This window comes from Malus domestica, chromosome 13 (assembly GCF_042453785.1).
Source record: "Malus domestica chromosome 13, GDT2T_hap1".
NCBI lineage: Eukaryota > Viridiplantae > Streptophyta > Magnoliopsida > Rosales > Rosaceae > Malus > Malus domestica.
This window is the reverse complement of record NC_091673.1, coordinates 19,154,702-19,182,621: the sequence shown is the minus strand read 5'-3', so window position 1 is coordinate 19,182,621 and position 27,920 is coordinate 19,154,702. Positions and strand designations below refer to the sequence as shown.

At 37.1% G+C, this 27,920-nt stretch overlaps 2 protein-coding genes and 1 pseudogene across 3 annotated transcripts; 1 reads left to right on the top strand and 2 right to left on the bottom strand.

Annotated features, from left to right (window-relative positions):
* Positions 1–402: 402 nt before the first annotated feature.
* Positions 403–18,752, bottom strand: LOC139190844 (1-aminocyclopropane-1-carboxylate oxidase homolog 1-like; annotated as a pseudogene).
* Positions 18,753–20,213: 1,461 nt separating this feature from the next.
* Positions 20,214–23,054, bottom strand: LOC103430847 (1-aminocyclopropane-1-carboxylate oxidase homolog 1-like). Of its 2 annotated transcripts, none has more exons than XM_008368984.4 (3): positions 22,422–23,054; positions 21,644–21,965; positions 20,214–20,708 (listed from the first exon to the last, which is right to left on the bottom strand). In XM_008368984.4, exons 1-3 carry the CDS (start codon positions 22,937–22,939, stop codon positions 20,457–20,459), a joined length of 1,092 nt encoding a protein of 363 aa, XP_008367206.3. In that variant the 5' UTR covers positions 22,940–23,054; the 3' UTR covers positions 20,214–20,456. The 2 variants fall into 2 exon arrangements, with proteins under 2 accessions (XP_008367206.3, XP_028947852.2); XM_029092019.2 differs by having other exon boundaries at positions 20,214–20,725; positions 22,422–23,025.
* A 3,550-nt stretch (positions 23,055–26,604) lies between these two features.
* LOC139190843 (uncharacterized) lies at positions 26,605–27,701 on the top strand. The gene is made up of 3 exons (XM_070811332.1): positions 26,605–26,635; positions 26,845–27,257; positions 27,375–27,701. Exons 1-3 carry the CDS (start codon positions 26,605–26,607, stop codon positions 27,699–27,701), a joined length of 771 nt encoding a protein of 256 aa, XP_070667433.1.
* The last annotated feature ends 219 nt before the right edge of the window (positions 27,702–27,920 follow it).

Here is a 27,920-nt window from a genome sequence, read left to right as displayed (position 1 = left end):
AGGGTACTGTAGGAGAAGTGGGGAATTTTCATTCCAATTCCGAGATTCACAAAACGAAAATGACAAATTATTTCTAAACCTCAATTCCAGTTTTGTTCCGGACGCTAAAATGGAATTCTTAAAAGCTTTCCATTCCAAAACATTTAGAATGGCTTTCTTTTTCTGTCTTTGATTTTGTTGTAGTATTGCAAATGTATAATTGCAAAGGGAAGGGTACTGTAGGAGAAGTGGGGAATTTTCATTCCAATTCCGAGATTCACAAAACGAAAATGACAAATTATTTCTAAACCTCAATTCCAGTTTTGTTCCGGACGCTAAAATGGAATTCTTAAAAGCTTTCCATTCCAAAATATTTAGTTGAATGGAATGTGAATTACACTCTTTTCCAAAATATTTAGTTTTTTAGTTTAAAAGCTTTCTTTTCAATACCCTGTGTTTTACACTCTTGAATCTGTCATTTGATATGAGCTGAAACCCCACAAGGAATTAATTTTAAAACCCAAAAAAGGAAGTGGAGATGATGTATAAATTGTGATTTAGAAAATGAAATGGTTCCGATTGTTATATGTGTACAACTTGTATGTCCCATGTTCAAGCCCTCCCCTTAATATATAGTAGAGTAGTAATTCCGTTTGTAATTCAAAAACCGACTTGTCTGTCCTTAAAAAGACAAAAAGATGAAGAATAGGTGGTAGTTTGTACTTACCTGTTGAAGATCTCCAATGTTAACCACAAGAGCACCAGGAACAGGGGGAACATCAACCCACTTGCTCTGATGAAGAACTTGAAGACCTCCAATATGATCTTGCAGAAGCACTGTGAGGCAATCATTGTCAGCAGGCTTGCTTGTGCCCAGAGTCAACTCTGGCTATGGACAAGAAGGATAGTAATGGCCTAGAATCAGAAGCCCCTCACTACAATCTATGTCATTCAAGTGACTTGGCTTTAGGCCAAGAGCCTCCGACAACAACTCGAACAATAACTTCTCCAACTTGATTACTTGCTTTGAATATTCAACTATTATGTCTCTGCAAGTTGAACACAGAAAAAGCACGTAGGCTTTCATATATTTTACTAGGATGGTTATTTTGGAAGAAAATCAAGCATTTTTTAAATTCTCCTCTTGCAGTGAAAATTATTTGACAAAAATACATAAACCAAAATGGTGAGTTTAGCGATTTGTACGTTGAGAAGATATAAATCTTTTTATTTGTCAAATTCTAGGCTTTGTTGCAAACTGAAGTGTACACTAATAAAAATAGGGAGTTTTAATGAAAAAAAAAAACTTGAACTAAGACTATTTTAACCAAAAACTACCTTATGTTGTGGGCATAATTTACTGAACAACTATGGAGACCTTAGAGAAAGGGGTGCGGCAATAGGTAGAGAGAATGAGAGAGATGTGTAATTATGGGTGTGCGTTATTCCACCCCATTGTGCCTTTATTTATAGTAGTAGGGAAGGTTAATTCATTTCCCTTTAGGATTACAACATTTAATAGGTAATCTACTCCTAATAGGAATATAAGAGATATTTCAAGATATACTAGAATTTACACAATCACATTCCTAATCTAATAGGACTGCAACACTCCCCTTGAGTGTGTAAATACTCAAGTAAATGGTGCATCAGGTCTTCAGTGATGAAACAAGTATAGTTGATGAAGCTGTCGGCACAATGAGCGAATGCGAGTCTCAGATCAACGGAAGAATGCATAAAAAGTAAAACTCACAAAACCTCGCTATGGTAAAACCCAAGGTGGGAGAAAACCCATAGACTAAAGAGAAAAGTGAGAAGTTGCATTAAGTCAAAACTATACGTCTTTTGGACGCAAGTAGAAGAGCTCACAAGGGTATGATCAGCCCAGGATGGGTGCCTCGTTAAAACCCAGTTAGGTAGCAAAAACCCAATGGGAAAAATGCTCCTAATCGTAGGGAAAAAAAGTACATTAAGATCAAGCATTGCATATGAATAGTTAGGCATACCAATTCCTCAGACAAGCTTCTGGAAGGTTGACTTTGGCAGTGACATCGTATAGAGGTCGGCAAGGTTGTCTGGGATCGGCTTGCATGACTTCAATCTCCTGATACTTTGCTAATGTAGATGTAGATGCAATATGTCTTGGTGTTGACTTCATTGATGTATCATGGCTTGGTTAGGTTGATACATGCGGCATAATCTTCATGGATCGTCGTTGGGACTCAACGATGGATGAAAACACAGCAAGTACTTCGAATATGCTTAACAAGAACTCCTAACCATCTCTCACTTGTGGCATAGTGAAGTAAGGTGAGTTTTGGAACAATTCAAAGATTTCACAACTAAGGTCATATCATGGACATCCAAGATATTGCGATATCCCTAACGGTAAAGACATAACCATTTTGGGATTTTGCCTTGTGCGGGTTTGATAAGTAACCTGCGTCAGCATAACAGGCAAGCATCATTTCAAGGATCAGGGGGTTGGATCTACTGAGATGCGTTGGGATTTGCCCTTGTAGTACCTTCAGGGTATGTCTTTAATACCAATTCAATGGTTGCTTGTAGGCGCGGTGCTGCATCTTTACCAAGATCAACAGCGAAGGAGATGTCCTGTCTAAATACAATAAGCCAAGTACAACGAAGCGCAAAGTTAAACTTTAGATATGGAATTTTGGATTCCATAACCTCTTCAAGGGTCTTATTTGCAAATAACATATGGACGATCAAAGGTATACTCAAAGGTGACACATTCGGGGTGTAGTTCGATTGGTAGAGCAAAATACTGTCACAACAATACTTCAACTTCAGGTCAAGGAATAAACGAGTTTTCCTAAGATCCTTCATCTCAAATTCCATCTTCAGGTGCGAGGAAATTTTCTCAAGCTCTTCCGGAGTCTTAGTGAGATTCATGTCAATGACATAAACTGTAACTCTAGCAATTTGGAATAAAACTTCATAGTTTAACACACAAGGGCATAACTCATCCCAGACTGATCAAATAATCACGTAGACGGGTATTACACATTCGTTAGATTTTTCAATCCATAAGTGAACGCCTCAAAACGAGTTAATAGGGTGTTCCGTGGCTTGGAACTATTTGAACCAGTTCATGTAATTCTTCAGGAACTTACATGTAAATCTCTGTATCTATATCCCCATGGAGAACACACTAACCACATTTCATAATGCTGCTATCAATCACATGACGTTTAAGAGAAACCTTGCGCCATAAGGCATGCATCATATCGTACTATTTCATTCATCTCATAACGATTCCTTTCCCACTTGTAACACAACAGGGTTATCTTGGGCAGTGTAGCAACGACATGTCCAAAACACACATTGGTAAAGAATTTAACCTGGATTGTAACTTTTATTGTCTAATCAGTTCTACGTTGTCACTTAATCAACAAACAAGGTTTGATATCGTCGTTTTTCATTTATGTCGGTAGTTACCATATAACTGAAAACATCATCGATGGTAATCTCATTTCATTCCATTTAGCTCATCCAAACTAGTATACTAGACCAAGAATTTCAAGTCTCGGAAGTAATCCGGATTAATCTCATGAGATGAAAATGATTTGAGACAGCGATCGAGTTTAGATTCTTTGTTGTGCCGTATCTTCCTCTTCTAGGGAAGTGAATCCTACGAACTGAATGATCTGTCGTGCTTTAGGCCAAGACAGATTGATTGTCTATCCGCCGGCATATCGGACCGTCCAACAGGGGCGTCCAAATCATCTAACAGAGGCGGCACACCCTCCAGGGATGTTGACTCAACGTCCGTTAAGTATGTATATCCTTGCAGGCATGTTTGCAGCTGGTATATGATCTCATCACTTTAGCTAGATCAGAGGAATGCGTCTAGAGCAACATTCTAAAATCTAAAAGTCATCACACTTGCTTATCACACTTATGCGGTATGGGGATCAAGATGAGACATAGTGGGCAATGTCCACGCAAATTCGCACCATTCTCCAGAACGTTGATGTTCGTATCTCCCCCTAACGGCAGGAAGACTGTCTCATTAAAGTGATAACCAGCAAATGAGCGGTAAAGAGATCGCGTACAAGGGCTCGAAGAGAGCTAGTGTGAAGAAGAATCATGATCGACAAAGATTCACATCCTTCTTTAAGGACCCATGGTGGTACGTTGCGGCGACGCAACTTGGCACATGGAATGCGCACCCAAATGCGTAAATACGAAAATCGTCAGGTTCGTACCCAGTAACCAACTGTAATGTCATATAGGTTGGGTGGCAATGGGCCTCAATGCGGAGCAACATAGTTGCGTACAAGATTGCATAGCCCTAGGTAAAAACCAAAAAACTTGGTACGTTTACCAAAATTCGGGCAATCATTTAAATTAAGCTTTATGATCACTAGGCGAGGCTATTTGGAGTGAACATGGGAATTCGATATTCAATTATAAACCTAAAATACATGCAATACTTTATCGAAAATCGTTAATATAAATTCTCCAGCATTATCGAGTCTTCTGGACCTTAAGGGATAAGTAGGGTGGTGAACCCTTAATCGGCCAGGAGGTTTAGCAGCAATGTGTGTGGACAAACATATGACCAGTTTGTCGATTCATCAACCAAAATCATAAGTATTTATATGGTCCGCATTTTGGTTGGATTAGTCCACATATATTCCTTTGAATCCACTGTGAAAAGAGAGTCGTGTCATATCTTTGCGAGGAATGATATAGAAAATCAATTTCCTTAATGAGCATGCTTGGCAAAGTGTGCGTGTAAGCACAAGGTCCTTACTTTGGGTAAGGAGATGCGTTGTAGCATCATTGTTCGACCTAAGTGTCCCAAAAGGTCATGCCAAAACAAGTAAACTGCTCAATCACCCAGCTCCAAGCCAGCCACATATGGCGTGTGCCCCAGTTGGGGGACAACCCATTAGCCCCAAATTAAAGCTTCAGGCTCATTTTTAGAGGTGGTGCAAAGATATTTCACTTTATTTTCTTCAGTGGTTTCATTTATGATCATTTGTCATCTCGAATATCCTTAAAAACTCAACGTCAGGGATAATTTAAGGTCCTTTAAATGGTGATTCAGTACCATTCATACAACGAGGAGCGTGCCAATGCTCTTAATCAGGTTGGATAGACCTGAAGTCATTGTTAGATATGTGATTTAGGTGTAAAGTTAGTATGCGTAGTATGCATTCATCCAGACAACTAACTTTCCCACATTCCTACCTAATCAAGTGGTTAATTGAATTGGGTCACATGTATTACGAAACATGATTCAATTAACTCATATTTGAGGACAATATCAATAAGATTATCCATAAGTAAAACATACACCAAACTTGAATCCAAGAACATAGAAAAATGTTCACAAAGTAAATGGTTTACTAAGGGGATTCGGCTAACACGGCTATCCATGTCAAAATTCTGCTCTTCCAACAGTGTTTGGTGGAGCAAAATTAGTCTCACATATTGACTACTAGAATGGTACTTCCTTAACAACATTGGTAAGGGCACGAACAAGTGCATAGCCAATGGTCTATTCCATCGAGACGGAAATAGATTCTGCAGGGTTAAGGTTCGGGAATATTATCCCTTATTCTTGAAGTTTTAGGTCTTAGGTACCAAGGATCACGCTTCAGGCATGATGCCACACCTTGCCAGGCCCTGATTCTACCATATGTTTGTGGTAGTAATCAGATCCTTGGTAAACTTCCGCTTTCTACACTGCTGCTTCAAGGGTGAGTTAGAAGCAAGGAATGACGAGAAAAGTATTCTCTAGTCAAAATTCGATCAGATTTATAAACTTCAGAATTGTACTCATTCATAGACGTAATTATGGTGTGCTTCAGGCAATGTCTTTCATGATTAGACAGTTCGTAGAAACGAGCCAAAGAGCCATGGAATCCTCGATCAGGAGGTATTTCCATTTGTAATGCTTTGAGCATAAGTCTTTAAATGAAGATCATGGTGGAGGCTTATTCAGCTCTTCCTTGCCATTGTTGGCGTCAATGGTTTATCAGCTTCTTGATAGTTAAGTGGAGATTCACGTCTTGTGCCCCACATTAAGTGGTTTCTAATAGAAAACGTCCAAATCAGGAAACTCAAACTTTTGACGGTTCGACAATCCATTGAATTGGATGGAACAAGATTGTGATTGGTGCTATGGGAAGGAATCATCCATAAGCATCAAAGTTAGACCATTCGATTTCTAAGACATGGTTTTCATGAAAAACATCGAGTTTTCATGGGTGTAATGTTTTATGAAAACTTCGGGTTTAAAAGGCACTAAATTTGAAACTACAGGTTCAATTTAGTTTATGAATGTTTAGTTCATAAAAGAGAGGTTCCTGCAAGAATATAGAATGCAATATACAACTAAGTGTAGTGGATTTTGGTTGCTTCAGGAACTCAAATGTGAGTGCTTTGGGACTACGAAAGTATGTCAACGGTTCAAAGTATAAAAATCAATTATTGAATCGTTAATGTCCAAAAGTGATCTTCAGGTCAATAATTTTGGATTCATTATCAGATTAATGGACTGCAAGTCACTTTTAATTAATTCAATAAATCGGGTCATACGGGGTCGATTGTAGAAGCTAAATAATATTAAAATAATATTATTGGATCGAAAATATAGCCCCAAAAATAATTTGGGCTTGGTACCGTGGGTAAGGGGGCACGGGTTGGGTGCCTTAAGTATAAGGGAGGCCCAAAGGACCTTGAGTGATGACTGCAGGCCACGGGGTGGAAAAAAAAACCCCCAACCGCAGCTAGGTTTTAGATTTGGGCCGAAGGGGGGTCCACAGGGGTCAAGCCGCAAATGGGCTGTGGGCAAAAGCTGGATGCATGCATGTGAAAGGGTAGGGCCCAGCCGACTGGGCCGGTGGATGAAGGTTGCGGGCCTTGGCTGCGCGGAGCCTAAGCCGAAGTTTGGTGCAGTCCGAGATGAAGCAGCAGGCCACAGGTCAATTTCCCTTTTGGTGTGGTGGGAGTGCCGAAGCCTGATGGTGGCGTGTACAGTGATGGTGCGGTGGGAGTGCCGCACCATGCCCAATTTCCCTTTTTTTTCAAATCCCTTAGGGTTTAGGAAACCCTAAAATTGCTTTTAATTTGATTTTATACATTGACTCACATATTCCACATAACAATTTAATTGTGTGATGCATGAAACAAATATATATATATATATATATATATATATATATATATATATATATCGAAAGGAAAATATAAACATAGGGGTTTCATGCATCATGGGAAATGTTTTCATGCTTCATGGTCGTTTCAAATATCTTACTTTATTTTAAGCATACCTGATTGGTAGAAAACAACAAGAGCCTTTGAATTTGTAGAAGATCTTTCTCAGAAAGCCGGAATTGCATCTCTAATGCGTTGTATCACGTTCAACACAGAAAAATTAAATCGAATGAATAACATGTAGATCAATTCAAAACAATAAATTAATCATAAAAAGAATGATTAAAACGTAATACTTCCCTGATTGAAGATCAAACTCTTTTTAGTGCAGCGTCAAGAGCCTGCTAATAACGTGTTGTAGGCATAATTTACGGAACAATTATGGAGGCCTTAGAGAGAGGGGTGCGGCAATAGGTAGAGAGAATAAGAGAGATGTGTAATTGTGGGTGTGTGTTATTACATCACATTGTGCCTTTATTTATAGTAGTAGGGAAAGTTTATTCTTTTCCCTTTAAGATTAAAAAATTTAATAGGTAATCTACTCCTAATAGGAATATGTAAGAGATATTCCAAGATGTACTAGGATTTACACAATCACATTCCTAATATAATAGGACTACAACACCTTATACTCTCTTTTTTTTTAACCAAAAGCACCTTAAAATTAACCATAAAAACATAGACCCCCAATTTTACATGGGCTGAATTACAAAGCACAACATGAACAAAAACAAGTTTCCAAAATTACCCCAATAGAAAGAAAACCCAGCCCTTATTGAATTAAATGGAGGATTAACAACCCTGTGAGCTTTGAGCTTTGAGTCAATCTAGCCCGAGCTTCGATATACCCCTAAACCTTTTTCTAGTATTCCAATATACACCTGAATGTTGTGATATTCACAAGGAATTATTTGAGCTCCCCTTCCCAGCCACCTCTCCAGCTTTATCCCATATCAAATAACGGAATTTCAGCATTAATATGTTGACTGATTGCTTTTGTTTGTTATTTTGTTATTTTCTATTTTGAATGTATAATTCTCTTGTTATACGTGAAAACTGTTGTCTTGCTAGTACTATCATATTAATGCTTTTTTATTCCCTATCGAAAAGATTAGATCACTACTAATACTTTTTGGAAATTATATATTAAACTAATCATGTGTTTAGTGTTTCCAGCAATAATAAACATTTTTTCTTGCGGTATTTCAGTCTATTCGTGTTATAGTAGGTGGTTTGTTTATTAAGACTACCGTAAGTTTGCAACACATTAAGATTGACTATATCATCCATAGTATTGTAATTAAATTAGTGGTAATCTATAGTATTCTGGTTCAGTTTCAGAAATAATGTGTGTTATTTTGCTATAATTTCATAAATAGTATGAATTATTTTGGTTCAGTTTCAGAAATATTGTGCGTTAATTTGATGTAGTTCCATAAATAATGTAGGTTATTTTGGTTAAGTTTGAAAAATAGTGTGGGTTATGTAGTTGTAGTTTCAGAAATATGGTGGGTTATTTCGCTGTAGTTCCAAAAATAGTGTGTGTTGTTTTGGTTCAGTTTCATAAATAGTGTGGTTATTTTGCTGTACTTCCAGAAATAGTGTGGGTTATTTTGTTGTAGTTCCAGAAATAGTGTGGGTTATTTGGTTCAGTTTTAGAAATAGTGTAAGTTATTTTGCTGTAATTCCAGAAATAGTGTGGGTCATTTTGGTTTAGTTTCATAAATAGTGTGGTTATTTTGCTGTAGTTCCAGAAATACTGTGGGTTATTTGGTTTAGTTCTAGAAATAATGTAAGTTATTTTGCTGTAGTTCCAGAAATAATGTGAGTTATTTTGGTTTAGTTTCATCAATATTGGAAATCATATAAAGACAACTCTTATTTAATATAGTTATTTGTGCAAGTATTTTACGATCATGGGTTATTTTGCGGTAGTTTCAAAAATAGTGTAGGTTATTTTGCTGTAGTTCTAGAAATAATGTGTGTTATTTTGGTTCAGTTTCAAAAATAGTTGGGTTATTTTGCCGTAGTTTCAAAAATAGTGTGGGTTATTTTGCTGTAGTTGTAGAAATAGCTTGGGTTATTTTGGTTTAGTATCAGAAATATGATGGGTTCTTTTGGTTTAGTTTCACAATAGAAGAGAGAAGGAAGAAAGATATTAAACAGAAAAGGCAAGGGAAAAATTGAAAAATTAGTGTTTGGACCATTTTAATTGGATTGGTCTAGTGTTGGGCTTTGTCCTAAACATTAAATGAAGTTAGTACCTAGTTTTTTGTTAAGATTTAAGGGCTTGTTTGGTATCTTATTTGAAAATTTTTATAATTTTTTCAAAACATTTCTTAAAAAATTTTCTTGAAAACAATTTTCTTTAGGACTCAAAAACTTGTTTGGTATGCGATATAAAATTTTTAAATCTTACAACGTAAATTGGACAAAAATATCTATAAAAATGGGGTCGAGAGAGAAAGAGGAGAGATGAGGAAAGAAAGTAAAAGATGATTGGAGGAAAGAGAAAGAAGTGAGAAGATCGGAGGAGATAGAGAGGAAGAGGGGTGAGAGAAAGAACCGAGAGAATGAAGAAAGCGGATTGGAGGAGAGACGAAAAAGGTCAAAAAAAAAAAGAGGAGGTGGAGAGAGAAAGAAGAAAAGAGAGAGATTTGGAGTGAGAGGGGAGGAGAAAGAGAAAAGAAAGGAGTAATTTTAAGTTTAAAAACTCTAAAAACTCATTTTTTGTGTTTTTAGATAATAGACTATATTTTTTAGTTAGTGTAAATGTGATTTAATTTGGCTTATTTTCTAGACAAATTGTAATTTATATTTAATCAAGTATTGTAATTATCATACAAGATCTCATGTCAATTAGTTTTATTAGTCCAATCCTTTTGGATTAGATTGGCCGGTCAAAGATAATGGCAATCACATCAACTGATTGCTGGAGAAAATAAAGGAATTGCTAGTCCGAGAAAAGGGGGTAAGGTCACCTATTTAATAGGTCATTCACACTCAGAGGAGGACATGCTTTCGCAACACAAATTATTCATATTACATTTGAGTGAGCAAAGGACGATGTTCTGCACTGTGTTCAAATCCAGCTGTGAGCAATCATGCTATGTGCATCAGACGTTCAAGATTGAGAAAACAAGGCTCAATAAGTTGTGTACCTAGGTCTCGTATGAATCTTGTAAAGTCTTCATCTCTATCTTAGTGGATTATTTGTTGGCAATCTTGCCCAAGGGTTTTTCCTCTTTGAGGTTTTTCCCCTTGTAAAGCTGTGTGTTTGGTATTTTCTTGTGATTTTGCTTTGTCTTTATAAGTTCTTTGCATAGACTGGGTTTAAAATTGACATTCAATCTTTTAGTTTGAATTCTTGGTTTTACCTTACACTTTCAATTGGTACCAGAGCAGGTCTCTAGATACATTTAGAGTGGATCCCAGGGAACGTGGGATGGACCGGGCTGTTGGTTCTGTCTCTCACCCTCCATACTTCAATGGGGAGAATTATGGAGATTGGAAAGCAAAGATGAAGTCCTTTTTATGGGCTTTAGATTATAGGGTTTGGAGTACAGTGGTCCATGGGTATACTTTTCCCACAAAAATTGTTCAAATTAATAACAAAAAGAAGTCTTATGATAGCAAAGATGTAGTAGATGATGTTAGTGAAGTTGTTGTTCCTACACCTAGAGAAGAGTGGACTACTGTTGAGGTCACACACTCCACTAATAATCAAAGAGGGTTGAATGCTTTATTTACTGCTGTTACTCCTGATCAATTTATTTTCATACGTAACTGTGAAACTTCCAAGGAAGCATGGGACATTTTGCAGGATACAAATGAAGGAACAGAAACAGAGAAAGAGGAAAAGCTTGAAGTGTTCACTTCACAATTTGAGAGAATTAAGATGGAAGAAGATGAGACCTTTCCTAAGTTCTATGCAAAGCTGTGTGAAATTGTCAACAATTGTTATAATCTTGGTGAGACAATTCCTGAGTCTCAAATAGTCAAAAAGGTATTAAGATCCTTACCTCATAGATTTCAACCAAAGAAAACTGCCCTCACAGAGGTAAGAAATCTAAAAACCTTAAAGCTTTCTAAATTGGTTGGTGCTTTAAAGACTTATGAAATGGAATTGCCACCTCAACCTAAGAAAAGCAAAAGCATTAATTTACATGCGGTAAAGGAAGATTATGATCAGGGTGAGGGGGTTAGTGAGGAAGAATTTTCCTTATTGACTAAGCAATTTCAAAAGTTTTTAAAGAACAAAAATTTTAGAGGAAAATCTGGTTCGACATCGAAAAATGTTAAACCTAACTTTTCATTTGGAAAAAATTCTAAGGTTGATAAAATTGAAAATACTACTGACAAGAGAAAATGTTATGAATGTTCAAGATATGGTCATGAAGCTAAGGAGTGTGCAAACACTCTAAAGAGGATGAAGACTTAAAAAAACAAAGCAATGCTAGCTTCTTGGAGTGAGTCTGAAAGTGAATCTGATGAAGAATCTAATATTATTGCTTTTGTTGCTCATGTTGATGCAGGAATAGATGAAACCAAGGACTGGGATGACGAAACAGTTATTGAAAAGTACCAGGAGTTGTATCAAGCCTCTCTGAAGATCAAGAAGCAAAATGATGTGCTAAAAGAGAAGGCGAAAATTCTAGAATTTGATAAGACAAAGACTGAAAGCGACTTTCAATCTCAGGTAACTAAATTGGAAAAACAACTTGATGGTATGGTTCAAAAACTGCAACAACTAAGGGATAGAATAAGCGATCAGAACAAGTTAATCACTTCACTATCTACTGAACATGACACACTTAAATATCAGCTTCATGAGTCATAAACCAAAATTCACAGATTAACCATTGGTGCAGAGAAAATAGACAAAATGCTTAATATGTGTAAACTAAGTGGTGATAAATCTGGTTTAGGATATGTATCTAATCCTAATTCTTCTTCTTCAATAACAAAGTTTGTGAAGGGTACTAACACGAATATCACAGGTTCCAAAGCTTATCTAACTTGTCATGCATGTGGTGAGAAAGGTCACATAAGACCCTTGTGTGACAAAAGGAATATGAGTTATGGTAAGTTGACATCAGGTAACCTGCATTCTCAATTTGCAAATCACTTGAAAGAAGTTGGCAGACTCTCTAAGTTAGTTAAAATTCCTAATACTTACATGCCTAAAATGAAACGTTTTTGGAGAGCTAAATCAACTTCAACTAATCAAATTTGGAGAAGAAAATAAAATCATTGTCGTTTGCTTACTCAAGTCATTGAGTCTGACGAATCAAACATCAAGTGTTTAGTTGCCTTTACTGCTTTATCTTCATGTGATTTTGACACTTGGTATTTTGATAGTGGATGTTCAAGGCATATGACAGGTAATCGTAAATGGTTTGATACTCTTACAGAAGAATAGGTAAGTGGCTCTGTAACCTTTGGTGATGGTAAGAAAGTAACAATAATTGGTAAGGGTACTATCAAAACCATTGGACTACCTAAATTGCATAATGTGTTGTTGGTTGATAAGCTTACTGCTAACTTGATGAGCATTAGTCAACTATATGATGACATTGGGAATGTAAATTTTGATTCAGCTAAATGTGTTGTTAGCAAAGAAACTGGTGAAAAAGTGTTATATAGACCTAGATCTGAAAACAATTGCTATTGTGCTAATGCTAATCAAATTAATGTGTGTTTCAGGGCAAGCAACAATCTCTTGGATTTGTGGCATTAACGGTTAGGACATATGAATTACAGGGATTTGTTGAAAATATCCAAAAAGCAATATGTACGAGGTCTACCATCTCTAAAAGTTAAACAATAAGGTGTGTGTGGCGCATGTCAGATTGGTAAGCAAACCAAAAGTGCACATAGCCCAAAGAATTTCATTTCGACCTCACAATCACTTCAATTGATGCACATGGATTTGGTAGGTCTTGTGCAAACAAAGAGTTTGGGAGGTAAAAAGTACATATTTGTTTTAGTCGATGATTTCTCTCGTTACACCTGGGTTGCATTTTTGCATGATAAGTCTGAAGCATTCAAACCATTCCATATTTTGTGCATTAAGATTCAAACTGAAAGAAATGATGTTGTCATTAGAATTAGAACAGACCATGGAACTGAGTTTGACAATGCATCATTCTCTAATTTTTGTGAAAAACATGGAATTCAGCATGAATACTCTGCCCCTATCACCCCCCAACAAAATGGGGTCGTTGAAAGGAAGAATAGAGTGTTATTAGACATGGCACGAGTTATGATTAACGCATAAAAAATGGCTAAGTATTTCTAGGCTGAGGCAATCAGCACAACATGCTATATAGCCAACAGAGTTTTTCTTCGACCTAGAACTAAATGTACACCATATGAGCTTTGGAAAGGTAAGAAACCAAATGTGAGTCACTTACGTGTGTTTGGTAGCACTTGTTACATCTATAAGGATAGGGAGAATTTGGCAAAATTTGATGCACGAAGTGATATTGGAATTTTCCTTGGTTATTCTCTGACAAGTAAGGCATATAGAGTTTGCAATTCACGTACAAAGGGTGTTATGGAATCCATAAATGTTGTGATTGATGACTCTAGTGTGCAGGACACAAGGGTGAATGATGGTTTGCAGGTTGATGAAGATGATGGGCCTAATCATGATTCAACTCATACAAGAGAATCAATTGATGCAGCTCTTAATCATGCTCATCACACTTCATCTCAATCACTCCAAACAGATGCAAAACAAGTTCAAAGAGATCACAAGTCCACTGACATCATTGGTTCTTTGGATGACAAGCTGAAGACTAGGTGACAAGTGGCTGAAGAGATCAGTTTTGTGTGCTATGTGTCTTTACTTGAACCCAAAAATGTCAAGGAAGCAGTTGTGGATAATGATTGGATAAATGCCATGCAAGAGGAACTTAATCAGTTCACTCGTAACGATGTTTGGTACCATGTTCCTCGTCCAAAAGACACCAATATAATTGGTACCAAATAGATCTTTAGAAATAAGACAGATGAGAAAAGGAATGTAGTCAAAAACAAAGCAAGGCTCGTTGCATAAGGCTACACTCAAGTTGAAGGGCTTGCTTTTGATGAAACAGTTGCTCCGGTGGCGCGTTTGGAATTAGTGAGATTACTGCTAGCTGTGGATATCACCTTAAGTTCAAGTTGTATCAAATGGATGTCAAGAGTGCATTTCTTAATGGCTTCCTTAGAAAAGAAGTATATGTTGAACAGCCCGCAGGCTTCAAAGATCCTTTCTACCCTGACCACGTGTATAGACTAAAAAAGGTTCTATACGGACTGAAACAGGCTCCTCGGACTCGATATGAGCGTTTGTCAAGTCATCTTCTGCAGAAAGGATACATCAGGGGTGCAATTGACAAAACCTTGTTTGTCAAAAGGGTTAAAAGTGATTTAATTGTTGCACAAGTTTATGTATATGATATTGTTTTTTGTTCTACTTCTGAAATTTTGGTTATTGAGTTCACTCATGTTATGCAAAATGAGTTTAAAATGAGTATGTGTGGTGAATTGAATTATTTTCTTGGTTTGCAGGTACAACAAATGAAGAATGGCATGTTTCTTTCACAAACCAAGTACGCAAAGATTTAGTAAAAAAGTTTGGACTTGAAGCGACCAAATCTGTGCGAAATCCAATGAGTACCACCGACAAACTTCACAAAGATGAATCAGGACTAGATGTTAATCATACTCTGTATCGAAGCATGATAGGGAGTTTACTTTATCTTACTACAGGTCATCCTGATATTTCATTTAGTGTTAGTGTTTGTGCTCGTTTTGAATCATGTCCAAAACAATCTCATTTGACTGCTGCTAAACGTATAATACGATATGTGAATAGAACATTGAATTATGGGATTTACTACTCATTTGAGTCAAATGTTGAAATTGCAGGATATTCATACGCAGATTGGGCAGGTAACATCGATGATCGAAAGAGCACATCTGGTGGGTGTTTCTATCTTGGCAACAATTTGGTTGCTTGGCATAGCAAGAAGTAGAATTGCGTTTCTCTCTCCACAGCAGAAACTGAGTACATTGCTGCTGGAAGTTGTTGCACACAAGTATTGTGGATGAAACAAATGCTTTGTGACTACGGTTTTGTACAAGGGAAGTTAATCATTTTCTATGATAATCAAAGTGCCATAAACATCTCAAAAAATCCAGTTGAACACTCACGCACTAAGCACATAGATATCTGTCATCAGTTCATTCATGACTTAGTTGAAGATGATATACTTGCACTTGAATACATACCCACTGATAAGCAACTAGCTGATATCTTTACCAAGGCCCTTGATAGTAATAGGTTTGAACAACTTCGGAACTCAATTGGTGTATGTTCTGTTGAGAATTAATTCCTTTTACTTAGAGTTTTCTTTTTGCAGAATCATAGTGTGCTTGCATGTCAAATAGAACTATGTGTTTTGCATTATTGGTTGTTCTAAGTTTTATTATCAAATAGGACTGTGTGTTCTGCATAACCATCATTTGCTTGCATGTAGAATAGGTTTGCTTGTAACATTCCATCCCTGATCTAATCTGGTGAAATTTTCTTGAACTGAGATTGGCTTCCAATTTTAAATAAATGTCGACATGAAATACTATTTTTCTTGGTTCTTCTTATCTCAGCTCTCACAGTTTTTTGTAACTCGGTTAATGTTGTGAGACACATTCGCTCTTGCTAATTTCCGTTATAATTTAACATGAAAAGTGTGCAGATTTGGGACGCAATGGAAAAAGCTACCTGTGTATGGATGTGAAAGCTCCATAAAGAAGATGCCTGTGTAAAATTTGACAGTCATCTAAACTATATGGGAAGGGCTACCCCTCACACTAGAGTGAAAGCTACCATTAAAAGAGTTGATGCACTATGTGGGATGGTCCTCTCTCATTTTTTAGGGAGTTGATAGATGCTTGCATCTTGTAGACCTTCAACGATAGGGCTCATCTTGCCCCTTCCCAGTTAATGGTCCCTATTCGTCCAATTCATTTTGTGCAAATAATCTATACTTTTCTCTAGCTTGATGTGGAATCTCACATATTTTGAGTGCCACCATTATACAATAACACCTTAAAAGTTTCTGTAATTCCTGTCCACATTTATTTCTCATTTTCCAGCTAGAAAGGCTCTGCTTGAAATTCACTTTTTGAGGATCAGGGGGTAGGATTTGCATTTCATATTGTATGATTGATCACTCATATCATGTTTAGGTTTTTGGAATTATGTTCAACACTTCTTTCACTGGTTGAATTCCTAGTCTGTTCTCAAAACCAGGTTCCTTTCTCTATCATGTTGTTTCCACTGCCTCTGACCATTGCACCACCTGGACCTACTACTTCTATTCCTTAGATTTTTATTTTCTTTTATACTTTGACGTTTTCTGGACAAAAAAAAGGGAGTTGGTTTAGGGGGAGTCATTTGTTCTAATGCATATTACTCTGATCTAATATTTAGAGCATATTACTCTGATCTAATATTTCTCTTAATATGCAGATGTTGTACTACAGTGGCTGAGCAAAATCACATGACGGTATTTTTTGGCTTGGTTTACCATGGTTTTTTTGTCTAGAAAATGCCAAAGGGGGAGATTGTAAATGTGATTTAATTTGGCTTATTTTCTAGACAAATTGTAATTTATATTTAATCCAGTATGTAATTGATCTTGTAATTATCATACAAGATCTCATGTCAATTAGTTTTATTAGTCCAATCCTTTTGGATTAGATTGGCCGGTCAAAGATAATGGCAATCACATCAACTGATTGCTGGAGAAAATAAAGGGATTGCTAGTCCGAGAAAAGGGAGTAAGGTCACCTATTTAATAGGTCCTTCACACTCAGAGGAGGACACGCTTTTGCAACACAAATTATTCATATTACATTTGAGTGAGCAAATGAAGCTGTTCTGCACTACGTTCAAATCCAGCTGTGTGCAATCATGATGTGTGCATCAGACGTTCAAGATTGAGAGGACAAGGCTCAATAGGTTGTGTACCTGGGTCTCGTATGAACCTTGTAAAGTCTTCATCTCTATCTTAGTGGATTATTTGTTGACAATCTTGCCCAAGGGTTTTTCCTCTCTGAGGTTTTTCCCCTTGTAAAGCTAATTCTTGTGTGTTTGGTATTTTCTTGTGATTTTGCTTTGTCTTTATAAGTTCTTTGCATAGACTGGGTTTAAAATTGACATTTAATCTTTTAGTTTGAATTCTTGGTTTTACTTTACACTTTCAGTTAGTCTTGAGTTCAATTTTTGAAAATAGTCCTACCAAACAAGTTTTTAAGGCCTAAAACTTGAAAATTGTTTTTGAGTTTAAAAAGTTGGATTCAAGTAGAATACCAAATAGGCTCTAAACCTTTCAAATCATTTTCATTAGTTTTCTTATAAAAGAACCCCTGCCACTGATCCAATCCATTCAAAATAAAATAGCCAAAGATCAACCACCATCACTTATCTGTGCTTGTATATGCAAGACTCTATAAACGACGAATAAACGGAATATAAAATTTTATTAGGTGAAAAGAAAGAGAAGACAACAAATCGCCTAGGCGGCTATATAATTTGAAAAGATTACAATGTGACTGATTTGTTTCTCAAACTAAATTGCCAGCAATCCTAATGCTTAAATACCAAAAATACCCTAATACAAAATCAAATCAAATCTCTATTTATTTTCCTAAATAAACTAATACATTCCAACCATAACGTGATCTCTGTGGTGAAGGCAACTATGGCTATGGCCCTTTCTTTACTGGGGTTAATAACACTTTTGGCGAAACGATTTAAATCCTACTTCAAAGTTGTTCTCCATATTTCTCTCTCCAATAACAACTCATGCATAAAAACCATAAAAGAATTCTTATATATATTGATTAGATGAGGAATGTTGCCTAGATATTCAAGATCAAACCATCTCACTAATTCATCAAAGAGGGATCAATTAGTTCAGATTATTCACACTAATATCATAAACATTATCAGTTATATAGCAGGTCACATACTTGAACACTTTTGGTGAGTCTTCTGGCTTAGTAGGATTAGGAGCCGCGTAGTACATAAAAGTATCCCTCCAATTAGTCGCAGATGCACTGTAAAGATTAAAGTTGCTATTGTAGAAAACAGGTTTAAAGGGATCACGAGTATAAAACTCCTTCTCAACTTGAGTGTCTAGGTCAAAAAACCCATGCACGCCATCCTTAATCTCCTCCAAAACATCATTAGGGATTCCGTGGTTGAAATTTTGAAAGAAGCCCTAAGTCTCTGATGCCTCTTTAACTTTTGCAACAATTTCCTTGCGCTTAGTTAGACTACCAAGTTCAAGGCCTTCAAGGTCTATGACTGGAATGATGAGTTGGCTGGCTTCTGAATCAGATGTGGAACTGCTGATGCAGTACTGATCTCTCGGTTTTGGTGGTTGATGAAAAATCTGAGGAACTTGGGTTATCCCGGCATCAACCAGGCCTTTAGCACCTTCTTTTGTTTCATCAAAAGCTTTCACTTCACTTGTTTTGTTATAATTGTCTGGAACTTCATTTGAAGTGCTGGTAGCTACCATATCTTGGTTTAGTGGATGTCAGATGTGTTCGAGTGAAGATTTCTCCAGAGAGGGCCCCTTAGCACTCAGTACAGCTCCCTAAGGGATTGGCACTTTGGATGTGTAGTCGGATACTTGTCTGCTAATGTGCTGCAAGAATAAGACATAGTTAGTTATGAAAGGTTCCTTTGTGGGGCCTTAGGTGTAGACCTTGAGGCTCGCAATCAAAACTAACTAAGTGCTAGACATGTCACTGCTATTTAGTATAGCAGATGTAGACCAAGATTGTGTTTAGTCGATTACTTGCACCCCAAATTCCTCGGACTTCTTGTTATCAAAGGATTGTCGTGGATGGGTTAAGTCCACATTAAGTTCTTTTTCTTGCCTTGTGGCCAAGGAATTTAAGTTCATAGTCTTGTATATTTGAATGAGGGGAGTCCAAATCCCTTAAGTCATTTGTTTGGTTCTTGATTGGTTTTAAATGAAAGCATATTCATTAAACTGACCAGATACAAATACAAATAAGACATTTAAAGTAGGGAAACAAGCGGAAATGACTTGAATACATGCTGGAGAATACATTAAGTAGTAGATCTATTATCTTAGAAAACGCACAAAGAACTTTAAGCAAGATTTCACCTTGTCGGTTGATTTTCTTGCAAACACTTCTCTTTGAGTTTACAGAGGTTTCTATGCTAAAAAGGGATGGATGGTAAATCAGTTTACACAAAGGAATCGATACTACACCACTAGGGGTGATAGCAGAATTTCTAAACAAGACAAAAGATAGCTTTTGTGAGGGAGATATCCTAAAAAGAACTGAGATCGGGGCTGATTACAGCTTTTAGATGCAAATCTGGCTTGAGAGCAAAGTTTGTATGTTTATTTGTTTGATTGATTGAGTGTCCTTGTCTCTGGGGCCTCTTCCTCCTTTTATAGGCAAATTAGCCCGATTGCAGTGACTTTGTTCTTGCCCGAAAACACTTGGAGGGTAGTGAGTCATCAACTTTTTACTTGTATTGCCACTGAAAAGTACTTTTTGGCTGATTGTGAGTTAGTCCCCATCACTTGACATTTAAATCATAGGCACATAGCCTATGTATTAATGGGAATGCGCCAATTTGTCTCTAGGTTTGATGCTTGGGCCTCGGGCAAGTCTCCCTTCTAATTACCATTTATGGGTTTCCACACATTTACAGTCCAATGTTTACATATTAATCCAAACAAGATGATTTAGATCAGAGGTAGTGTATACTTTTGCAAAGGAGATTACTTTACAAGTAGTGAAGCTGGAAGAAATTAAGCAATGTACTTGTAGAAAGTCACTGAATTTGCACGTTTTCAATATTAATATAATAAGTTATGACAGTTGTTTATCACATGAGTATATATTGACATATTTATAGAGTTCAAGACATAATATTTGACAATTCAAGATCCAAGGTTTGATCCTAGTAACTTCAATTTAATACTTCAAGTTGGTTTATTGGAGGAAAACTTAATCTGAATAATGAACTATTGTTCAATAACCATTACAGCTGTCAATGATGTACAACTTACTAAATTACATTTCTCTACAAACTTACCAACTAAATTATTACAAGGAGTCAAAACAACCAATATATATATGGCCAAAAGAGTAATGTTACACACCATACAGGTATTTTTATTTTATGATTTAGAACGGCATATTTCAACACTTTACGGAATGTATATAGCAGTAGTTTAAAGCTTGAATTGAGACAGGGCAGATGTGCCATCATGGCCTTTGTGATGGACGTAAGCAAGGTAATCCCTCACAGTGGTCTCTCTATACTTTGGAGGATTGTCTTCTGATAATAGCTCTTTGATCGGTCCAAAGAGTTTTGTCAACGGCAACATACCGGTGAAGAAAAAGCTCGCAATGGATACTCTTGGGCCTACACGGCTTGCTAATACTCTGTGTTGCACGCTCTTGAATCTATCATTTGATATGAGCTGAAACCCCAATTCAACTTTAAAACCAAAACAAGGAGCCTAAATACAACATTTTGAGGCATATTCTAAACAATACTACTATAAGATTTTCTCAAATTTCTTTCAAAAATCTTGATGACACGAGAGAAAATTCTAATATAGTCGCTAGAGAACACAACAAATAAAGAAAACTTGGCCCATGTCAACTGTTATTGGAGGAATGTACTTTCATTTTCCGTAAACATTTTAATGTTTCAATAAATTAAATGTGTTTTAAAGCTTCAATTAGCAATACACTATTATACACGGACACACATAAATTTTACGTTTTATACAAGTTACTTTCACATATTTTTCAATAAAACACATAAAATTTACATATTCTACATGGATTTACAAACCCCCCCCCCCCCCAAAAAAAAAACCAGAAAGAAAAGGATATTAATAGTGCCTAAATAATCTAACTATATTTTGATTGAATTTTTTTTAAAAGGCCGAATTCTTTAAATATGCTCAATATTATTATACATACTCACTTTAAAGCAAGGAGCCAAATACTTTTTAAAAGGCCGAATTTTCTAAATATTTTCTTAATAAAGTTGCTCAACATTACTGTGCATATTATGATTATACATACATAGTTAAAGCAAGGAGCCAAATACTACTCATTAGAAGAAAAAAGAAAGAAAGAAAAAAAGAGACGATAACACTTGGTATAATTTAGAAATCGTTTGATTTAAAATGCTCCACTTGGTATAATTTTGATAGTAGTTGGCTTGTATTGTGACAATATTAATAATCAGAATTGTTTACTCCCTAACTCACCATTAACAGTCAAAACTATCACACTAACAAATGTCGTCTCTTTTTCATCTCTAATTTAAGTAATTATTATTGCTGTGAGATTTATAAATTGTGATTAGAAAGTCAACGGTGCAGATTTGGTTTGTACTCACCTGTAGAAGATCCCCAATGTTAACCACAAGAGCCCCAGGCGCAGGAGGAACATTAATCCACTTGTTCTGAGGAAGAACTTGGAGACCACCAATATGATCTCGCAGAAGGATTGTAAGGAAGGTACCGTCGCCGTGCTTGGCGGTGCCCATTGTCAATTCTGGCTGTGGACAAGCAGGATAGTAATTGCTTACAAGCACAAGCCCCTCACTGCAACCTATGTCATTCAAGTGACTTGGCTTTAGGCCAAGAGCCTCGGACAACAACTCCAACAGCAACTTCCCCAACTTCATTACTTGCTTCGAATAATCAACCAGTACGTCCCTACAAGTTGAAACACAGAAAATCAAGCATTATTCAAATCCCTCCTCTTGGAGTAACAATTATATGACAGAGATTTAACAAAGCTGAGCGGCTTGTGTGTCGTGATTTTAATTGTATCTCTCCGATCTTACACATGATCGTTTGGTCTATCAACAGTCACTCTTTACTTTGTGGAGGATGTATTAAGTTCAAATCTCACTGGTGACAATTGTTAATCAAAAAGCAAGATTTTTAGACTTTGGAAGTGATTTTTCAAGAACCACTCAACGGGGGCATATAACACTTTCAGGAAACAAGTGAAATCCTACTTTAAAGTGTATAAATTAACTACCACAATTCAATACGTGATCGAATCTCATCTAGGATGGATTATTTCTGAATCAAACTAATTTCCAATTATAGCAAAGAATTAAAAATTATCATGCATGTCATACACACACACACACACACACATACCTGCATATTTCTGGCAAGTCTTCCGGCTTAGGAGGATTAGGAGCCATGTAAATCCCAAAACTATCCCTCCAAGTAGCTGCCGGTGCACTAAACAGATCGAAGTTGGTATTGTACAACACAGGTCTGGAGTGATCACGAGTATAAAGCTCCTTCTTCACCTGAGTGTCTTGCTCAAAAAACCCACGTGCCCCATGCTTCATCTCCTCCAAAACATCAACAGGTATTCCATGATTTGCAATCTGAAAAAATCCCCAAGCCTCCGATGCCTCTGCAACTTTCGCAACAATCTCCTTGCGCTTTGTTGGACTACCGAGTTCAAGGCCTTGAAGATCTATGACCGGAATGCTAAACTGGCTGCTGGCTTCTGAATCGAGGTTGTCATCCAACTTAGGCGGGTGATGAAATATTCTAGGAATTACCGTTATGCCAGCATCAACAAGGCCTTTAACACCTTCTTTTGTGTCATCAAAAGCTTTTAGTTCACTTTTGCGATCGTAATTTGTGTTGGTAGCTGCCATCTTCGTTTGTGACTGACCAGATACGAATCAGACAGAGTAGTGTATTTGTGTGTATTAGTGATCAGAGAAGATGATCATTTTATAGTCGTTGAAGTTGGAAGAATAGACCAAAAGATAATGGCAGAATAATTTGGACTTTATTGGCTATCAACATCAATCATTTTCCAAAGACTAATAATATATTAGAATAATCTCATTAGTAAGCACATGTTAATTAGGCATCACTTCAATATTTCAGTAAATACTACTTTTGACCAAAAAATATGCTTGGGGTGTTGGGTTTTATTTATTTATAAACGGCATATCATGACTGGAACTGCCTGGTTAAAAAGTATAATACACGTTTAATTAATTGGCAATTAATCAAGCCATATCTAGGAGAGAAACGTATGTGCGTGGGAGTTAGGAAAGACTAAGAGAGAAACGTATGTGAGTGGGAGTTAGGAAAGACTAAGCTTGCATGGAAATATAAGGGCGTGTAGTGATGACTAATGAGTGGAAGGATTCACAAAGGAGACCTCTTATTAATGTCATGGCCGCTTGTGAAGTTGGGGCTGTTTTTTTTTTTTTTTTTTTTAACAAATGATATTATTTACATTAAAATGAAGGGTCGGCTAAACCTCACAATATCTTAACAATAGTGTGGTTCAAATTCACTTTTGGTGAGAATCAAACCTAAGGATTTTACTTACAAGGGAATAGGAATATCACTAAACTGTAGTACTAAGTGGCAATAAACTGTGAAGGAGAGTACAAGGACGAAAAAGTTTATTGCTAACATAGTTGGTGATTACATTAAGGAAATTGGTTACCAGAAATATAGTTCGGGTAATCACAAACAATGCACCTGTTTGTAGGGCTGCTGATTTAATCATTGAAGTTTCTAACCATTGTGAAAACCATGTGTAGTCCATACTCTTAATCCTGCTTTGAAAATTATATATGCTCACCAAAAGAACCCTCCACTTCATTTTTGTATGATCATTTTATAGTCGTAGAAGTTGGAAGAATAGACCAAAAGATAATGGCAGAATAATTTGGACTTTATTGGCTATCAACATCAATCATTTTCCAAAGACTAATAATATATTAGAATAATCTCATTAGTAAGCACATGTTAATTAGGCATCACTTCAATATTTCAGTAAATACTACTTTTGACCAAAAAATATGCTTGGGGTGTTGGGTTTTATTTATTTATAAACGGCATATCATGACTAGAACTGCCTGGTTAAAAAGTATAATACACGTTTAATTAATTGGCAATTAATCAAGCCATATCTAGGAGAGAAACGTATGTGAGTGGGAGTTAGGAAAGACTAAGCTTGCATGGAAATATAAGGGCGTGTAGTGATGACTGATGAGCGGAAGGATTCACAAAGGAGACCTCTTATTAATGTCATGGCCGCTTGTGAAGTTGGGGTTGTTTTTTTTATTTTTTATTTTTTTTAACAAATGATATTATTTACACTAAGATGAAGGGTCGGCTAAGCCTCACAATATCTTAACAATAGTGTGGTTCAAATTCACCTTTGGTGATAATCAAACCTAAGGCTCTTACTTACAAGGGAATGGGAATACCACTAAACTGTAGTACTAAATGGCAATAAACTGTGAAGGAGAGTACAAGGATGAAAAAGTTTATTGCCAACATAGTTGGTGATTACATTAAGGAAATTGGTTACCAGAAATACAGTTCGGGTAATCACAAACAATGCACTTATTTGTAGGTGTTTGGGATAAAACTTGAACTTTGGGTTAAAAAAGGGGTTAGCCCAAAGAAGGTCCAGAAGGAGGAAAAGTCTAAAGCCCAGCCGAAGCCTAGAAGAAAGAAGGGGTCTTTTTTCCGACTAAGTGAAGATCACTCAAGCTACTTGCTCACCTACCTAGAGGTCAAGTGGTGTACACCAGCCAGCTAATCAACCCAAAAGTACTTTATAATGACAGGACAAGTAAAAAGCTGATGAGTCACTACCCCTCAGCTGCATTCGGGCAAGATCAATATTGCAGGCAGCCAAGCCAAAACGTCTATAAAAGGAGGAAGAAAAATCAGAAAGAAAGACACTCAATCAAACAAACAAATACACAAACTCTGCTCAAGCCAGATTTACATACGAAGCTGTAGTCAGCACCAAGCCTTCATCCTTTTCGGGATCAATCTTCACTAGAAAAGCCTTTGTAAAAGCTCTGCTACCCTGTCTAAATCTTGCTGTAGTATCGATTCCCTCCTATAAACTCATCTCCCAATCTCCTCTTCTAGCCTTCAAACTCTTTGTAAATCGCAAAGAGAGGAAGTTGCAAGACGATCAGCCGTGCCCGACCTCCTTTGTTTTGTCTTTTCATTCATAGATCTAGTAATATGATGTATATTTCCATCTGCATCCAAGTTATTTCTAGCCAGTTTATGATTAAAAGACTTCTAAGTTCTAACCATTCAGGCAGACAAAATTGATCAATTAAAAGTCCTTGGTCTCAAGGCATAAAAAAGAACTTTATATGGACTTAACCCATCCACAACAGCCCTTGATAACAAAAAGTCTGAAGTTACTTGGGGCGCAAGTAATTAGCCTATTTCTTAGTTTTACGTCTGTTATATCATGATTGCCACAAAACGCTTGAGTATAGAATTAATTCTGATGGGAAGCCTCAAGGCCTATACCTAAGGCACGACAAAGGCACCTATCTGAGTTCGTTTTGTTCTGCGGGCTCGGGCGATTAAAGTATAACGGTTGTGATACTTCTGCTACAATGAAACAACCAATATATGTTCGAGTACTTGGCTAGTTCTGATTAGAAGCCTCAAGGCCTACACCTAAGGCCCGACAAAGGCATCTTTCAGAATTAACTTGGTCTCTTGGGCATATATAATCAAACTGAACATCTGTTTTACATCTGCCATGCTAAAGATGGCAATGGCACGCTTGAACACTTAAAGTTAATTTTGATTGTGAGCCTCAAGGCCTACACTTAAGGCCCTACAAAGACACATTTCAGAATTAACTTTGTCCTTCTCTTACAGCCCGCCAATAAGTAGAAGCCCGACAGACGATATCAACCGGCGCCAACCTCTCGGGGAACTGTGTGCTCGTTGGCTAGGAAACGTCCCCACTAGATATTCCTCTAGACAAACATAGTTTTGGCACGCCCGGTGGGATACACTTTTCAATATCGCATGTCAAAGAAGAAAAGCCATAAACCTTGCAAAAAGAGTACAAAGTATGAATCATCTCAACCTTTGCTACAAATGACGGATCAATTGGGAAATCCTTCTTCTCCATCAGGACAGGTGGTCCTAGAAAGCCCAACTTCATCTGGAAGGTCTGAAGGAAAAGGAACTAATGAAGAACTGCAGGCTACTATGATACAAGTGTTGAAGAGCATGGAAAGGGTTTTTTTGGAAACTAAGGGAGAAGTAAGTCGACTTTGTACCTTAACAGGGAATCTACAGAGGAGACTAGATCTAGAGTTTTCTACCCCAAAAGGTGCTCAAGGAAGTGTGATGAGCCAGGCTACCTCCGGAAGTGAACCAGTTATCCCCCTATTTCCGTTATTGGAAGAAAAAAAAGATAGGGGAAAGGAAAAGGAAGTTCTTAAAGGAAGTCAACCCAGGATTGAACCGGTTCTAGAAAAAGAATTCCCTAGCTTCCCATCATTATCATTTAATAATGGGAAGCAAAGCGAACAAGAAAGAACGAGGTATGGGATGCCCATAATAACCGGAGAATCCAGCGGAAAAGAAGGCTTCGCCACCTCAGATAAACCTCCTCCTTATAGGCCACCTCCGTTGGCTAATAAGGGAGGAAGAGCCAATTGGAGAAAGCCCGAATCAAAATAGGAAGTAGGTGCGGGCAATGACCGAAGCCCAAAGAATGAGGCTGCTCTTATCTTCCATAATAATAATACAGCTACTCAGCAACTGAGGGAGGAGTTGGCTGAATTATGGAGGACGGTGGCTTATAATGCTCAACCACGAGCTCGTCCAGTATTCAGGGTTACCTATCAAAAACCTTATCCTGAATACATTGATGAGCAAAACCCATTTCCTCTCAACTTCAAAATGCCCGCATTCCCAACATTCACGGGAGAAAATGGCAGTGTGTCTTCTAGAGATCATATTTTTAAATTCTCCAATCATTGTGTGGCATATGAAGACAACCCGAACTATAAGTTGAGGTTGTTTGGAAATTCATTGGCGAGGCTAGCATCTCAGTGGTACTCTCTATTGCCCCCTAACTCTATTGCCAATTGGGGGCAGATTGAGATGGCCTTCCATGAACAGTTTTACAAAATAAAACCAGAAATGACTATCAATGATCTGGTTGAAGTCAAACAATATGACCATGAATCCATAGAAGATTTCATGATGAGGTTCAGAAAGACAAGAATGAGATGCCAATTCCCTGTTAACCAAGCTTAGCTTATATCAATTGCTCAGAGGGCTTTGAGATTACCTCTAAGGAAAAGGTTCTATGATACACAATTCAACGAGTTACAGGAGTTGGTAATCGCCGCCACAAAGTATGAAAGGTTGCTACTAGAAGAACAACAAGTGAAGCATACTTCCAAGACTCCTCCCTTTTACAAAAACAAAGTTGCAATTCATCGTGTGGAGGTGGAAAAAGCAGGGCCAGAGCATGAAGATGGCCATGATAGAGAGGAAATTGATGTTTGTGCTGCTGAAATGACCACGCCTTTCAAACTATTAATGGTGAAAGGGTTGGTTCAACCCATCAAAGACCAGAAAATCGTAATGAACGATTGAGGGTTTGTCCCTATAGAACCTCCCAAGTACCAGAGTTATTCATTTGATTTAGCCAAAGCACCTGAGATCTACGAAGAATTGGTGCGCGCAAGAGTAATTTTGCCCGACAGTACTAAAAAATGCCCAAGCCAGAAGAGCTAAGGGGGAAGAAGTATTGCAAATTGCATTATACCTTCAACCATTCCATAGCCAATTGTGTCCAGTTCAGAGATTGGCTAC